General features: G+C 42.9%; 2 protein-coding genes across 3 annotated transcripts in view; both read right to left on the bottom strand.

The window, feature by feature from the left end:
• The window catches only part of piga (phosphatidylinositol glycan anchor biosynthesis, class A), a 23,187-nt gene extending 20,007 nt beyond the window's left edge, over positions 1-3,180 (bottom strand). Inside the window, exon 1 of the mRNA XM_048602543.1 lies at positions 3,040-3,180. Coding sequence (XP_048458500.1) covers positions 3,040-3,180 — 141 coding nt within the window. The remainder of the gene's footprint in view (positions 1-3,039) is intronic.
• A 3,788-nt stretch (positions 3,181-6,968) lies between these two features.
• Positions 6,969-16,360, bottom strand: part of LOC109923284 (vascular endothelial growth factor D) — a 29,220-nt gene continuing 19,828 nt past the window's right edge. For both annotated transcript variants that reach the window (XM_048603357.1, XM_048603356.1), the window contains 3 exons: positions 14,258-14,349; positions 14,025-14,166; positions 6,969-7,141 (listed from right to left, as the gene is read on the bottom strand). In XM_048603357.1, the coding sequence (XP_048459314.1) occupies positions 7,012-7,141; positions 14,025-14,166; positions 14,258-14,349 (364 nt within the window). In that variant the 3' untranslated portion in view covers positions 6,969-7,011. The remainder of the gene's footprint in view (positions 7,142-14,024; positions 14,167-14,257; positions 14,350-16,360) is intronic.

The following is a 16,360-nucleotide window of genomic DNA, read 5'->3' on the forward strand; positions in this document are numbered from 1 at the left end:
CCCCCCCCCCCCCGCCTCAAATTCAGATGGGAAGGTTCACTAAAGCCTGTCTGAATTAGTGGGGGTACAGATGTTTGTGAGAGATTGCATATAATAGACAGGGCAGCAGCACCCTCTGCGAGGAGGTGAGATATCAACAAATCCTTTGATCCAAGGTATTGTCCTGCCAAGTTTGCTTGAGATTGTCCCAGACCTATAGATTGAACAGGATCTGAGATTTAGAGATGTTTATGATTCCAAGTACCTGATGCCCTTGTCCTGCCATTTGATGGAAAGTGTGGGTTTGGAAGATGCTGTAAAAGTTCTTCATGCTGGAGGTTGTTCACCAGCAAGCAAAGAAAATTTCCAAATGCAGATTTTTGGTGGTGAACATTTACTTATTTACAAAACTCCACTCTGCCATCCAATTCAGGCTGTTTACTTGGACGTTTTACAGTCATCACATCCCATTTTGTCTCAAGACACTCTCACTTGGGGCAGAGTGTCCCTTCAGTAGTAATTGACATTTCTCAGTCTTACTTACCAGCATATGAGCAGACGCAGCACAAAATGTGGAATATGACATCAAGTTGGGCTGGCGTTTTGAATATTATAATATTGAGCCTCAAGGAAATATTTGGGAGGAACAACACAAAACCTCTGCAGATGCGCCTTTCATGACTCTCTCTGTTTCTGAAGTCTGCTAATCTCTTCATCGTTTACTACATTTCCAATATTTTTGTCATCCTAAAATTTGAAATTCTGCAGCACATAACCTAAATATTTTTTATCAAATTGTTATGGCACAATCTGGGACAGGTGGGGCTTGTACCGAGGCTTCCTGGCTCATATGTTGTGGAATACGACTGTACCTCAAGAGCCCATGTGCCGCATGCCCAACTTCAAGTAATTAATGGTTATCAGATGGTCCTGTTCAACTTGGGACGATAAATCGTTTGTGCCTGGATTAGTACAGCTCCAACAACACTCAAGAAAGCTTGATGCCAAACAGAATAAAGCAGCCTGCTGAATCAGTTCCTCATCTGTCATCCTAAACCATCACTCTTTCCATCATTGACACGCTGCAGTAGTAGCATGTAGTATCCACAACATCTAACACCTTGTCATGCCTCAGCATCTCCCAACCCAACAATTGATACCATCGAGAAGGACAAGGACACCCCAACATGGGAACACCACCACCTGCAAGTTTGCCCTCCAAGCCATCTACCATACTGACTTGGAAATATATCGTCATTGCTTCACCATCACTGACGTAAATCCTGAAGCTTCCTGTAATTGCACTGTGAGTGTACTTACATCACATGGACTGCACCAGTTGAAGAAGGCAGGTCACACCACCAAGGGCAGTTAAGAATGGGCAATAAATGTTGACCTGGCCAGCCGTACCCATATCCATGAATTAGAGAAGATACTGAGTCCCAGGGATCCCATCATATACCTCACTGCCGTCTAAAAGACAATTGTTCACTACCAACATTCTATTATTGCTACTGTCCCTTTACCTCTCAGATTTCTTTGCAAAATTAAGTCCCTATAAAACATTTCTTCAGCAGCAACTATATGAAAATCCACCTCCACTTTGTCAAATGCACTACTTCATACTGTTAGTTTAGCCAGGACCACAAATCAAATTTGTCAGATGAGAAGATATATATTTTAAAAAAAGAACTGTTCACCTGTATTAATTCACACATCTTTTTTTCACCCGGATGACAGTGGTGGTCTCCAAACATTTTACCACTGCTGTCATTGGATTGGCCCTGCATCCATCTTGTATCAGTCCTGTTTAGAGCTGGTCTCGATGCCCAGGGAATTTGAAGCCCTCCATCCAGCACCATTTTTCCAGTCACATATCAGCCAGGTCTTATTTTACTGCTCCTACTCTCACCAGAAGGAGTGTCACCCAGGAATTTAGCACCTTTGAGATTCTGCTCTTTAGTTTCTTCAGCAGCCAAAACTTTAAGGCACAAAAACAAAGTTGCTGGAAAAGCTCAGCATGTCTGGCAGCAGAAAAGACAGAGTTAACATTTTGGGTCCAGTGATGCTTCCTCACTGAGGTACCCAAAATGTAATGAAGCATTCCAAGGAACTTAACAGGAGCATTGCAAAACAAAAACTTCATCAATCCACGCATGGGTATTACTACAGATAACCAAAAGTTAGACGTAGGTAGATTTGAATAGTAGTCTTAAAGGAGGAGAGAGGTGTTTGGTGGTGGTGGTGGGGTGGTGGGTTGGGGGTAATATCCAAGGCATAGCGTCCAATTTTAAGTACTCGTTCAGATGCTTCTTAAATGTTGTGAGACTACCTGTCTCCCACCCTCTCAGGCAGCTTGTCCCATACTTCTTCCACTCTGGATGAAAATTGTTTTCCTCAGATCTCTAAACCATTTACTCTTCACTTTAAGCTTGTGTTCTCTGGTCTTAAACATGTTTGCCAATGGGAAGAGATTCTTGCGATCTACTCTGTCCTTGCCTGTAATTCTGTATACCTCATTCAGACCACCCCCCGGCCTCCTCTGCTCCAATGAAAAAAAATCCAGCCTATCCAGTCTCACCTCATAGCAGAGAGAGCCTACCACCATTCCACCTACCTCCCCCAGCCCCACCCCTCCTCTCTATTTATTTCCCAGTTCCCTTCCCCTTCTCCATTTCTGAAGAAAGGTCCTGACTTGAAACGTCAACTTTCCTGCTCCTAATATGCTGCCTGGCCTGCCGTGTTCCTCCAGCTCCACACTGTGTTGGCTCACCTCATATCGGAGACTTTTCATCCCAGGCAATATCCTGGTGAAACATCCTCTCCAGTACAATCACGTCCTCCTGATATTGTGGCACACAGAATTTCATTTGTGGCTTAACCAATTCTTTATACTGTTGTAATAAGACTTCCTTGCTCCTGTATTCTATGCTTCAGCTAATGAAGATAAGCATCTGTTTTGCTTTCTTCGCCACGCTATCTTATATAATAAATAGCAAGGGTCTCAGCACTGATCTGTGTAGTACACCCCCTGGTCACAAAAACAATCCTCCACCTCACCCTTTGCAAGCCAAGTTTGGATCCAGTTTCCCAATTTGCCTCAGATCCCATGGCTTCTACCTGTTGGACCAGCCTTCCATGTGAGACTTTGTCAAAGGCCTTACTGAAGAAGTCCACGTAAACCACATCCCTCATCCACATATTTAGTAATATGAATAAAAATTCTCAAAAAATGTAATTAAATTAGTCAGACAGGATTGCCCTCTAACAAATCGATGCTGACTATCCTTGATCAATCCCTGCCTTTCCAAGTGTTGATTAATCCATCCCTCGGAATTTCTTTCCAGTAATTTCCCTAGCATAGATGTCAGACTAACTGGTCTGTAATTACCTGGCTTACCCCTATTGACCTTCGTGAACAAAGGAACCACATTAGCTATCCTTAGTCTTTTGGCCCTTCACCTGTGGCCAGCGAAGTATTAAATATTGCCACTAGAGGCCGCACAATCTCCTCCCTTCTCCCACATCAGCCTGGGATATATCTCACCAGGCTGTGAGGATTTATGTCCTCTAAAACTTCTAATACTTCCTTCTTATTAATCTGAACAAGTACACAAATCCCACCATCCCAACTGAAATCCCAGGCTGCAATGTCCTTCTCTTTTGTGAATGCAGACAAAAAGTATTCATTGAAGACCACACTCATCTCCTCTGGCTCCGAGCACAGATTACCCCTTTGGTCTCTAATAGACCACACTTTTTCTCTCGTAACCCTCTGAATATATTTATAAAATGCCTTGGGGTTTTCCTTAATCTCATCTATCAAAGATATTTTGTGGCCCCTCTTTGCCCTCCTATCTTTTTTTAAGTAACCACCTATACTTTCTATACTTCTGAATAGCCTGCCCTGTTTTTAATGGACTGTACCTGACATATGCTTCATTCGATTTCTTTGTCAAACTCTCGATATTACGTGACATCTGGGGCTTCCTGGACTTGCTGTCCTTGCCCTTCATTCTTAGAGGAACATGATGGCCCCGAGTTCTCATTATATTACTTTTAAAAGGCTCCCACTTTCCAAATTTAGACTCAACTGCATGTCTATGTTTGTCAAATCATGCCTAATGATATTGAAATCGGTCCTTGCCCAATTTAGACACTCCTGCGCTATCCTTATTCCTTTCCAAAATGACTTTGAAATTTACAGAATTATGGTCACTATCCCCAAAATGCTTGCCTGCTGGAACTTCAGTCACTTGACCAGCTTCATTCCCTAGGTCTAGCGCTGCCCCATCTCTAGTAGGAACAAAAACAAAGTTGCTGGAAAAGCCCAGCACGTCTGGCAGCATCTGTGAAGGAAAAAACAGAGTTAATGTTTCAGGTCCGGTGACCCTTCCTCAGAACCCATCACTAGTAGGTCTATCTAGGTACTGGCATGAAAAGCTCTCCTTTAAAAATGCACTTTAAAAATTCCACATCTAATCCTTTTCTGCTATGACAGTCTTAGTTAATGTTAGCAAAGTTGAAACTCCTTATAACTGTACACCTCTTTCTCTCACACCTTTCGGTGATTTCCATAAATATCACCCCGCAACTCCCTCGTCCGCTCCACACTCCCAACCAACCCCTCCAGCACACCTGGTACCTTCCCTTGCAACTGCAGGAGGTGCTACATCTGCCCCTATATCTCACCTCTCACCTCCGTCTGAGGCCCAAAACAATCCTTCCAATCCGGCAGAGATTCACCTGCACTTCATCTAACCTCATCTGCTGTATCCAATGCTCCCGATGTGGTCTCCTCTATATCGGGGAGACCAAACGCAGACTCAGGGACTGGTTTGCGGAGCATCTGCACTCTGCACACACCAACCAATCCGACCTTCCTGTTGCCATCCACTTTACCTCCCCCTCCTACTCCCCTGGTGACATGTCCATCCTTGGCGTCCTCCACTGTCAGAGTGAGGCCAAATGTAAACTGGAGGAACAATACCTCATATTTCGCCTTGGGAGCTTACAGCCCGATGGCCTGAATATTGACTTCACCAGCTTCAAAATCTCTCCTCCCCCAACCTGTCCATCTTCCTACTCATCTATCCGCTCCACCCTTCCCACTGACCAACCACAATAACCCCCTACCTGCATCCATCTAGATCCATCTTACCTACTCTCCCCCCAGCCATATCCCCTCCGTCTATTTATTTCTGGGCTCCCCTCCCCCTCCTTAGTCCTGACGAAGTGTTTTGGTCAGAAACATTGACTTTCCTGCACCTTGGATGCTGTCTGACCAGCTGTCCTTTTCCAGTTCGACATTTATTGACTCTAACTTTCAGCATCTGCAATCCTTACTGTCTTCATAAATATCTGCTCCTGTATCTCCTCTGTCTATTGGGAGGTCTGTTGTATAATCCAAGCAAAGTAACTGCCACTTTTTTTATTTCCAAGCTAACATTCCTTCCTCATTACTGCAGTAATGGTTTCCTTTATGAATAATGCAATGCTCCGACCTCTCTTAAATTGCTTTTTAAACCTCTAAATTCTGGAATGTTGAGCTGCCAGTCCTGTCCTTCCTTAAACCATGTTTGTGATTGCAACAATATCATATTCCCATATGCTGATCAATGCTCTAACTTCACCCATCTTACCATTCAAGCCCCTTGCATTAAAATAGGTAGAATTTAGATTTCGAGACCTCCAATGTGCCTTAAGGTTTTTCACAGGGATACAATCAGATAAAATCTGATACCAAGGTGCCTGAAGGTTGTACGATTTGAGAAAAGAGGAAAAAAAATGGAGAGATTTACATGGGGAATTTCAGGGCTTGTGACTAAGCAACTAAAAGCACAACAGGTGATTAGAATTCAGGCAGTTTATTGGATGAAAGCTGGCGGAGTGCAGAGATTTCTGAACTATGTGTAGCTGGTGGAGACTGCAGACACGAAAAGGCACTTGTCCATGACATGTTGGAAAGCAAAGATGAGAATTTTACAAAATAAGATATTGCTTGTTCAGGACTAATAGGTCAGTAAGCACAGGGGCTCGAGGTCAACACAACATGGTGTGGGTTAGGATACAAGCAGCAGGTTTCGAGGTGCTCACATTTATGTAGGTTGCAAGGTCAGCAGAAAAACACAGATTTTTCAAGTCTAGATGTAACTAAATGATAGGTGAGGGTTTCAGCAGCACGAGCTAAGGAGGAGCAGAGGCGAATTATGTTACTGAGGTAAAGGAGGTACGTTAGTGACAGCACAGATATGGGTTTAATATTTATATCTAAGTATTGATAGATGAATTTGAATTTTAGAACCAATTCTTAGTGATGTTGCTGAGGGCCCAGTGAACTCATGTTTGACTTGATCTCAGGCATGTTGTCGAGCACTGCTGTTAATCTGAGCTTCGCAGAAGGGGTAGGAGGGGCACTGAAAGTGATCATTTTCTAGTTCTGTATAAGAATGTTGTATTTAAACCATGTTGTTATTTCTCTGCAGTTACATTCAGGGACTAGAATTATAGAAATTAAATGAGCAGCTAAGGATTTCTTTATCTTAGAGTAAGGGGTAATCAATGAAGGTTTGTAAACAGTGACAAATCCAATGAAGCTATTTTGGCTCAGGTTATGATTTGAGACATGTTAGCCCTGTCAAATCAAGGCTCATGAATGATCCTTTACAAAATACACTTCCCTTTAATAGACTTGTCTTACTTTACAAATTCTTGGCATTCTAACGCGACAGTGGCTTCAATAGGTGGAAGAGGATAATAAATGTGGAACATATATGGAAGAGAGAAATAACACTGAGTGTTCGGTCATTGCTATATATTGTGCATTTTGATGAGTAATTCAACAAGAGAATTTGTACAGAAGTTAATTATAGATGGACAGTATGCTTCTCACATTCTAAACATTATGGACATAAGACATCCATTAATACTAAGTGGTTTAATATTTTACTTCATTACACTGTATAAATAATTTAGAACAAAGCCAGAAATGTAGAACTATCACTTTATTATTAAAGTCAAAATCCATGACTTTCAGTCACCTTCCTTCTGTGTACTACGTGAATGTTTATCCTTCCACACACACTGGCAATGCTTATCATTGAAGACCTTCCCCGCAGCACAGGATCTGCTGTGGTAACTACAGGCAGGTCTATCCACACAACTGTAACAGAATAAAGAGTGGCTTAAAAACGCTGTCAATCAATTTACAATTTCAAAATTAATTAATGCCCAAGGAGACAAGGCCTCTTGTTGATAATCTTATGAAGACATGGGCACAATAACATTTACATATAGTTCATTGATCAACATCCTAATGCATTTTGCAAGAACCTAATGAAACAAAATGTAGCATCGAACCACATAAAGATATACTAGGGCTGACAACTAATGGCTTGATCAAGGGCATAGATTTTGAAGAGAGTTTGAAAGGGGAACAGAGAGGTAGAAACACAGAGATTTAAGGAGAGAATCAGAAATTTTAGGACATTGGAGCTAATAGTGCAGCAATTGAAATCAGAGATATGCAAGAGGCCCATATTAGACAGAAAACTCAGAGGGTTGTATGATGGATAATACAAAGGCACAGAAGAATTTGAAAACAGGGATGAGAATTGTAAGATTAAGGTGTTGCTTGATAAGGAACTGATCTAGATCAGAAAAGAAAAACAGCAAGTGCTGGAGAAACTCAGCAGCATCTGTGGAGAGGCAAACGGAGTTAACATTTTGAGTACAATGACTCTTCTTCACAACACTCAGCAAGGCAAATTGACAAGAATGAGGAAGGAAAGTCACCTAGGATGTAGATCAGCAATCATGCAGGCTGAATGGCATTCAGTGAGAGTTCAGACATGGGCATCAGAATTTTAGATGATCTCAAGTTTACAGAGGGTACAACATGGGAGAGTGGCCAGGACTGTGGTGGAATAGTCAAGTCTAGAGGCAACAAAGGCATGGATAAATGTTTTAGCAGCAGTTTTAGACTGAAAAGAAAGATTTTATGGTGGGACTGTTGACGAGCAGTGGAGGACTTTCAAAGCAATTTTTCAAAGTGCTCAGCAAAAGTATATTCCAATGAAAAGGAAGGACTGTAAGAAAAGGGGCAATCTGCCATGGGTGTCTAAAGAAATAAGGGAGGCTATCAAATTGAAAGAGAAGGCATACAAAGTGGCCAAAAACAGCATGAAACTAGAAGATTGGAAAAACTTTAAGGGTCAACAGAAAGCCACAAAAAGAGCTATAAAGAAAAGTAAGATAGAACATGAGAAAAAACTAGCACAGAATATAAAGACAGATAGCAAAAGTTTCTATAAATATATAAAACGAAAAAGAGTGGCTAAAGTAAACGTTGGCCCTTTAGAGGATGAGAAGGGGAATTTAGTTATGGGATATGATGAAATGGCCAAGGCATTGAACGGGTATTTTGTATCGGTCTTCACAGTGGAGGACACTAATAACATGCCAGTAATTGACAAAGAGACGAAGGTAGGTGAGGACCTGGAAACAATCATTATTACAGAAGAGGTAGTGTTGGGCAAGCTAATGGAGCTAAGGATTGATAAGTCTCCTGGCCCTGATGGAATGCATCCCAGGGTACTAAAAGAGATGGCGGGAGAAATAGCAGGTGCACTGGCGGTAATTTTCCAAAATTCGCTAGACTCTGGGGCAGTCCCAGCAGATTGGAAAACAGCAAATGTGACACCACTTTTTAAAAAGGGAAGTAGACAAAAGATGGGGAATTATAGACCGGTTAGCTTAACCTCTGTAGTGGGGAAGATGCTTGAGTCTATTATCAAGGAAAAAATAGCAAGGCATCTTGATAGAAATTGTCCCGTTGGGCAGGCTCAGCATGGGTTCATGAAGGGCAGGTCATGCTTGACAAATCTTTTGGAATTCTATGAAGACATTACGAGCGAGGTGGACAATGGGGACCCAGTGGATGTGATGTACCTAGATTTCCAAAAGGCCTTCGACAATGTGCCGCACAAGAGGCTACTGCATAAGATAAGGATGCATGGCATTAAGGGTAAAGTATTAGCATGGATAGAGGATTGGTTGACTAACAGGAAGCAAAGAGTGGGGATAAATGAGTGCTATTCTAGCTGGCAGTCAGTGACTAGTGGTGTGCCTCAGGGATCGGTGTTGGGACTGCACTTATTTACAATTTATATAGATGATTTGGAGTTGGGGACCACGTGTAGGGTGTCAAAGTTTGCAGATGACACTAAGATGAGTGGCAGAGCAAAGTGTGCAGAGGACTGTGAAACTTTGCAGAGGAACATAGATACATTGAGTGAGTGGGCAAAGGTCTGGCAGATGGAATACAATGTAAATAAATGTGAAGTCATACATTTTGCTGGGAGTAATAGTAAAAAGGATTATTACTTGAATGGTAAAAAGTTGCAGCATGCTGCTATGCAGAGGGACCTGGGTGTCCTTTTGCATGAATCACAGAAGGTAGGTCTGCAGGTACAACAAGTAATTAGGAAGGCAAATGGAATTTTGTCCTTCATTGCTAAAGGGATTGAAATAAAAAGCAGAGAGGTTACGTTGCAGCTGTACAAGGTGCTGGTGAGGCCACACCTGGAGCACTGTGTGCAGTTTTGGTCTCCTTACTTGAGAAAGGATGTACTGGCACTGGAGGGGGTGCAAAGGAGGTTCACTAGGTTGATTCCGGAGTTGAGGGGGTTGGCTTATGAGAAGAGACTGAGTAGATTGGGATTATATTCATTGGAATTTAGAAGATTATGGGGGGATCTTATAGAAACATATAAAATTATGAAGGGAATAGATAAGATAGAAGTAGAGAGGATGTTTCCACTGGCAGGTGAAGCTAGGACAAGAGGGCATAGCCTCAAGATTAGAGGGAGCAGATTTAGGACTGAACTGAGAAGGAATTTCTTCACCCAGAGGGTTGTTAATCTATGGAATTCCTTGCCCAGTGAAGTAGTTGATGCTACTTCAGTAAACGTTTTTAAAGATAAGGTAGATTTTTTTTGAACAATAAAGGAATTAAGGGATACGGTGAGAACGCGGGTAAGTGGATCTGAGTCCACGAAAAGATCAGCCATGATCTTATTGAATGGCGGAGCAGGCTCGAAGGGCCGGACAGCCTACTCCTGCTCCTAGTTCTTATGTTCTTATGTGAGCTGAGGCAGAAGCAGACACAGGCAATGCTGCAGAGATGGACCTAGGTTTAGGCCAGAGAAAGGAGTCTGTTGTGGAGACTGGAGACAATGGCTTCAGACTTCCCAATATTTAATTGGAAGACATTTCTGCTTATCCAGTAAGGAACAAGTAATCTGACAAATAAAGACTTGGAGGAACAAAAACTAAGTTGCTGGCAAAGCTCAGCAGGTCTGGCAGCATCAGTGAAGAAAATGTCAGAGTTAATGTTTTGGCTCTAATGACCCTTCCTCAGAACCTGTTCTGATTTGAAGGAGGAGTTGCTACCAGCTGAAGTGTTCACAATATTGGCTAACCTAGCCACCAGGAGGGGACATGGGACGGGGGTCAGCAGTTTAGTTGAATTGAGGTCAAGGGAGCAGAAGGTGTCTCATAGATAAGATGAGCCCAGACAGAGCTTGAGAGGAGAGAAGTTTCTGATGAGTTCAGGAATAGGACAGGAAAACACAGAAGTAAGTTTACCCCAGTAGGATAGAGGAAGGATGACATAGATAACCACAAGCTCCTTACACTTACTGTTACAGTAAGGGAGGAAGGGAGAGGCATTCCAACACTGTGTGCCATTAGCAACACCAACTGCTGGTTATGTGCTCCAGCCATGCATGGTGTTGGATAGATGTGTCCATTCAAGTCTGCAACCCTTCAACTTAAGGGAGAGGAGATGAACACTATACTTGAGCAGCGGCCAAGATTGAAGAGTGGGGACCCGTATCAAAAATGAAGATGAGGATGGGTTTCAGCAAATCAGAAGCTGCATAAATGTGAGAAATGAAGGGCCATAGGTTAGCCAGTTGTAAGTAATTTGGGAGAGATGATATTTTTTATCCCCAAAGGAGGACACAGAATGGACTAGGGTTGCAGTACGATTGTGGATGTGGGTGCAAAGTGATACAAGGAAATGATCAGAGATAGCCTTAACTGTTAAAAGACACAAAGGGGGTCGTGAGGCCAGTTTCTGCTGCCTTTGTCCTTCCAAATGGTAGTGCACTTGTGTTTGGAAGATGTTATCAAAGGAATCTTGGTGAGCTGCCCCTGTGCATCTTGTCGATGGTTCACACTGCGCATTGTTGGTGGAGGGCGTGAATGTTGGCTAGTTTGTATAGAGGGAGGCAAAACAGTAAACTCCAAGGAGAGGGAATCTGATCAATTGAAATGCAGTTCGAAATCCCCAGAAGATGGTCACTCAATGAAGACATTAAGGGAAGAAATGAGCGAGCATATACACTTTTATGAACATTTCTATGCTACTCAGGCAGCTGTCAGAGGCTGAGGTTTTTAAATGAGAGTACCCTTTAAAAGAAAACAACATTCCAAAAAATCTTACAGGAATTGGAATTTCACAGGATTTGGAATTTCACCCAAAGACTTTGTATTTTATGTTAAGAACAAGTTTAACTGCAGAAGATGGGCCTGTCTATTATTAAACTGGAGAGGGTTCAGAAAATATTTACCACAATGTTACCGGGAGTGGAGGATTGGAGAAATTCTGGAGAAATAGACCGGAAAGGCTGGGATCTTTTTCACTGGAGCGTAGGAGGTTGAGGGGTGACCTTATTGATGTTTATAAAACCATGAGGGGCACGGATAAGGTGAATGACAAGGGTCTTTTCCCTCGGGTTTGGGAGTTCAAAACAAGGGGGCATATTTTTAAGGTGAGAGGAGAAAGATTTTAAAAGGACATGAAGGCAATGTTTTTATACAGAGAATGGTCTGTGTGTGAGATGAACTGCCAGAGGAAATGGTGGTTGCAGGTACAGTTACAACGTTTAAAAGATGTTTGGATATGTTCATGAATAGGAACGGTTCAGAGGGATATGGGCCAGGAGCAGACAGGTGGGACTAGTTTAGTTTGGGAGCAGGTTGGCATGGACTAGTTATCTGTTTCCATGCTGTATGACTATGACTCTATTTATCAATGTTGAAGTACTGGCAATGCCCTCTGGCTTTACACTAAACAGCAGCTTCAGCTTTTCACTTCCCAATGCTGAGCTCACCCTACAGCAGCCCAACATGATGGCTCTTACATAGTGACCACTGCAGCTGTTCAGTCAGGAGAAGCTGTTGAGTGCAAGTGGGAGGCCCACAGACATTAACAAAACCTGAACCTCAAATGAGTTGACCTCCTGATTCTACACCACATTGAAACATACGCCAATGCTAAAACTTGTTGCCCAAAGTGCCACATCTTTAAAGAACTACTGCACTGTCTTGATAATCTAAGGAGTCAGCCCCATCATCATTCCTGAGCGTTGAACTTCCATTGACTTGGTTAAAATACTGCAGTGACTTGCCCTGCCTTTTTAACTGCTGGCTAACCTGGGCACCAGGAGGGCACTTGGGGTGATCAGCAGTTTAGTGGAATTGAGGTCAAGGAGCAGAAGGTGTCTCACAGATAAGATGAGCTCAGACGGAGCTTGAGAGGAGGCAGGAGAAAAACCAGAGCACATGATGAGTTTAGGAACAGGATGGGAAAACATCCACTTTTACCGCCAGCTGCCAGGTATGTTGGAAGGATTTGCAGGCTGGTAACCAACCCATTGGACCATGTTAGATAGGTACCTTGGAGTGGGATTCAAACTAGGAACAGGTGACCCAGAGAACTGGGCACTACCCATTTCCTTTCTATTGAATGGGAAAACCAAACTGACATTGCTTTTCCCAGATCGGATCTGGATCATGTGATGGACATGGCTGACCCCATGTGATATCAGCTGCATGGACCCTTACGTTTGGTATAAATATGTTTATTCTCAGAATCCCACTCCTGACTGCTATCGGGGGGAGATTGGTGTGGCAGCTTCCCGGCTTTGGACAAGATTTTCTAACAATCTCTGTGCAATACAAAGACTGGGAAACAAGTGAAAAGAAATGTGGAATTGTGCAGTTTAATGTAGAAATGTTACAGATTAGAGTACCCCATAAGGCACCCCATCCAGCTAGCCAATGATGATGCGTTGCCAAAATCAAGAATGCATTGGAAAGTTGTGATTATTTTCATTGAAATGCAATCTGTTTCCAATCCTTCTACAATATCAATATTGTTGGATGACATCAGCAGCAGACTGCTTGTCACTTTTGTGTGAGATTCCTGGTTTGTGTCAAAAGAAATTTAACCACTCTGCCTGTAGGAAAATGACCAACAGAGTCTGAAATTGTGTCACAAGAAGAATACATTTGGTCAGAAAGTTACAGAACTTATTTTTATTTAGGGTGTAAGGGAACCATGGCCTCCCAATGCTTTGGAGATTCGAGCTATATGCAATTCAGCTTGATGAGCTAAAGCACAGAATAGAGTCATAGAGTCATGCAGCACGGAAACAGACCCTTTGGTTCAACATGTCTACGCCAACCAGACATCTCAATCTGACTTAGTCCCATTTGCCAGCATTTGGCCCATACCCCTCTAAACCCTTCCTATTCATATACCCATCCAGATACCTTTTAAATGTTGTAATTGCACCCATCTCCACCACTTCCTCTGGCAGCTCATTCCATACACACATCACCCTCTGCATGAAAAAGTTACCCCTCAGCTCCCTTTTAAATCTTTCTCCGCTCACCTTAAACCTATGCCGTCTAGTTTTGGATTCCCCTACCCTGGAAAAAAGACCTTGGCTATTCACCCTATCCATACCCCTCCTGATTTTCTAAACTTCGGTAAGGTCACCCCTCAGCCTCCGACGCCCCAGGGAAAACAGCCCCAGCCTATTTGGCCTCTCCCTATAGCTCAAACCCTCCAGTCCTGGCAGCATCCTTGTAAATCTTTTCAAATAGTCTTTGCCAACATAGAGACTGTTTATTCCTCTTGCTGCTTCTGTTTATAGCTCTCACATCAACTCAGTTACCCTCAGTGATCCTACCTGCAGGAATCCGGGTCAAACACTTTTTGTTTCTGCGAGCAAGTTTCATGACTTTCCATGTTCCTGCATACACAATCACACAGTTCCTCGTTGAATTCCATATAAGGCCCACAGATGGCCAGCTCTGCAATGGGAGAGAGTTCTGGACAAAAAAGAGACACATTTGAGAGGGTGCAATGCAGACTGATGTACTTGGAAAAGTGCAAGATGTTTGAAATAGCGAGTTTAGTCACCATCTTCTCTTTGAACGGTGGAGGTGACACAGTGGCATTTCTCTTTATCCCAGACCAGGCCCCTGGAGCAGTGATTTTCATCATACAGACAGCTGGAAGTCAACAGGAGCAGACTGTTAGTCCTTGCCCCAGTCTTTGAATCCACAATGTCTACCACATTGCATTCTGAAATTAAGCAAACACTGTGTCTATTCATTGTATTGTCCCCTTACAAAAAATAGAACATTCACTCTAACCTCATCAAAAGTAAACAGCTACTTGTTGTATCAAAAGTAGCTCTCGATGCACACAGTTCACATATCCAAACATGAACTATGATTCAAATAGGATTCTTATTGTTCAGTCCCTCAGAATTGTTACACAGATTTGCAATTCCTTTCTCAGCTGACCTTGCTGGTGCTGTTACTTTGCACTCTAGGACAATGGAAAAGCATTTGTTTAATTCCTCACCAATATGACATGTTCAAAATGGTTGTAGCTTCTTCAAAATACCAGTGACCTATTGCTGACTGTAGTCACTATTACTTTGTAGGCAAAAATGGGAGCTCAGTTATGGCCCAGATACAGAGATGTTTGAATAAGCAATGTATCTGTCATTTACTAGTATGGTACTTGACTATCACTGTTAAAGGTCACATTTTGTCAAGGCTTTTCTTCTTTCACTCATCCGGATAATTCACGAGAATTACCAAAATAAAAGGGAAACGTCATGTTTTATACCGAATGAGAAGGGGGTGCTGACTGGTTGACAAGTGCATTCTGCTTAGTAAAGGCATTGCCGCAGGTTAGATTGATGACTGACAGTTAACTGCCAAGCTTTGTTTACATTTTAAACCAGCAAAGTTGACTGTAATTGGTCAAAGCATTGCCCTGAGAGATGACCAAGAGATGGCTGTCAGCTATTTTGTTGCCTTCAAAGAGGTGGAGTGTATGTACATGTTGTTCCTGTCTTTCACTCTGGTTTTTTTGATGTTGAATCAGGAGATAGGATTATCCGAATATGGGGTCTGTCGTCCCCCAAGGAGAATTGGATTGGGACATCATGTTGTGGCTATACAGGACATTGGTGAGGACACTTTTAGAATACTGTGTACAATTCTGGGTTGCCCTCCTATAGGAAGGATTTTGTTAAATTAGGGTACAGAAAATAATTTACAAGGATCTTGTCAGGACTGGAGGGTTTAGGTTTTAAGGGGAGGCCAAATAGACTGGGACATTTTTCCCCTGAAGCGTGGGAGGCTGAGGGATGACCTTATAGAGGTTTATAAAATTATGAGGGACATAGATAAGGTGAATAGCTAACATCTTTTCCCCAGGTTAGGAGAGTCCAAAGCTAGAGGGGATAGGTTTAAGTGAGTGGAGAAAGATTTAAAAGCAACCTGAGGGGCAATTTTTTTCACACAGAGGGTGGTTTGTGCATGGAACAAACTACCAGAGGAAGTGATAGTTACAGGTACAGTTACAACATTTCAAAGACATTTGGACAGGTACATGTATAGGAATGGTTGAGAGGAGTATGGGCCAAATGCAGCCAAATTGGACTAGTTCAGTTAGGGATATTTGGTTGGCATGGATGAGTTGGACCGAAAGTCTGTTTCTGTGCTGTAAGACTCTATGCCTAGAGATGGGCATTCCACCTCTCACTCGGGAGAATATCCAGCTTTTAAGAGGTGTCAGCCTATCTGATTGACCAGTCGAGAACGGCAGCTCTGTTACCTCAGCAGCACCAGTAGCAGTAGTGACCAAGTTAAGAACTACAAGCAATCCCCAGATTCCCAGTTCCAGGGCCAGATTAAATGAAGAGAGGAGGCTCATGCAATGGGATCGGGTGGGGAAGTGAGGGCTTTGGGGCACGGGAGAAAAGGGATAGTGTCTTGATGGGGAAGCCAGTGGACATGGAGCACCCACCTTGTGTGAACACGCGGTGAGTAAAAAGGGTCCCAACCCTTCATGCATGAAGGGGGACCTCCTTCCACCAGCCTCCAGATTGGCCAAAGGTCTCATTTGGCACCTCATGATTGGACAAAGGTGAGGACAGTGAGAATGCCACTGGGAAATTCTTCACGCCCCCTGTGGATAGTGGGAGAGCTGTGACATTTTCTC

The sequence above is a fragment of the Rhincodon typus genome, chromosome 11 (genome assembly GCF_021869965.1).
Source record: "Rhincodon typus isolate 14 chromosome 11, sRhiTyp1.1, whole genome shotgun sequence".
In the NCBI taxonomy this organism is placed as follows: domain Eukaryota; kingdom Metazoa; phylum Chordata; class Chondrichthyes; order Orectolobiformes; family Rhincodontidae; genus Rhincodon; species Rhincodon typus.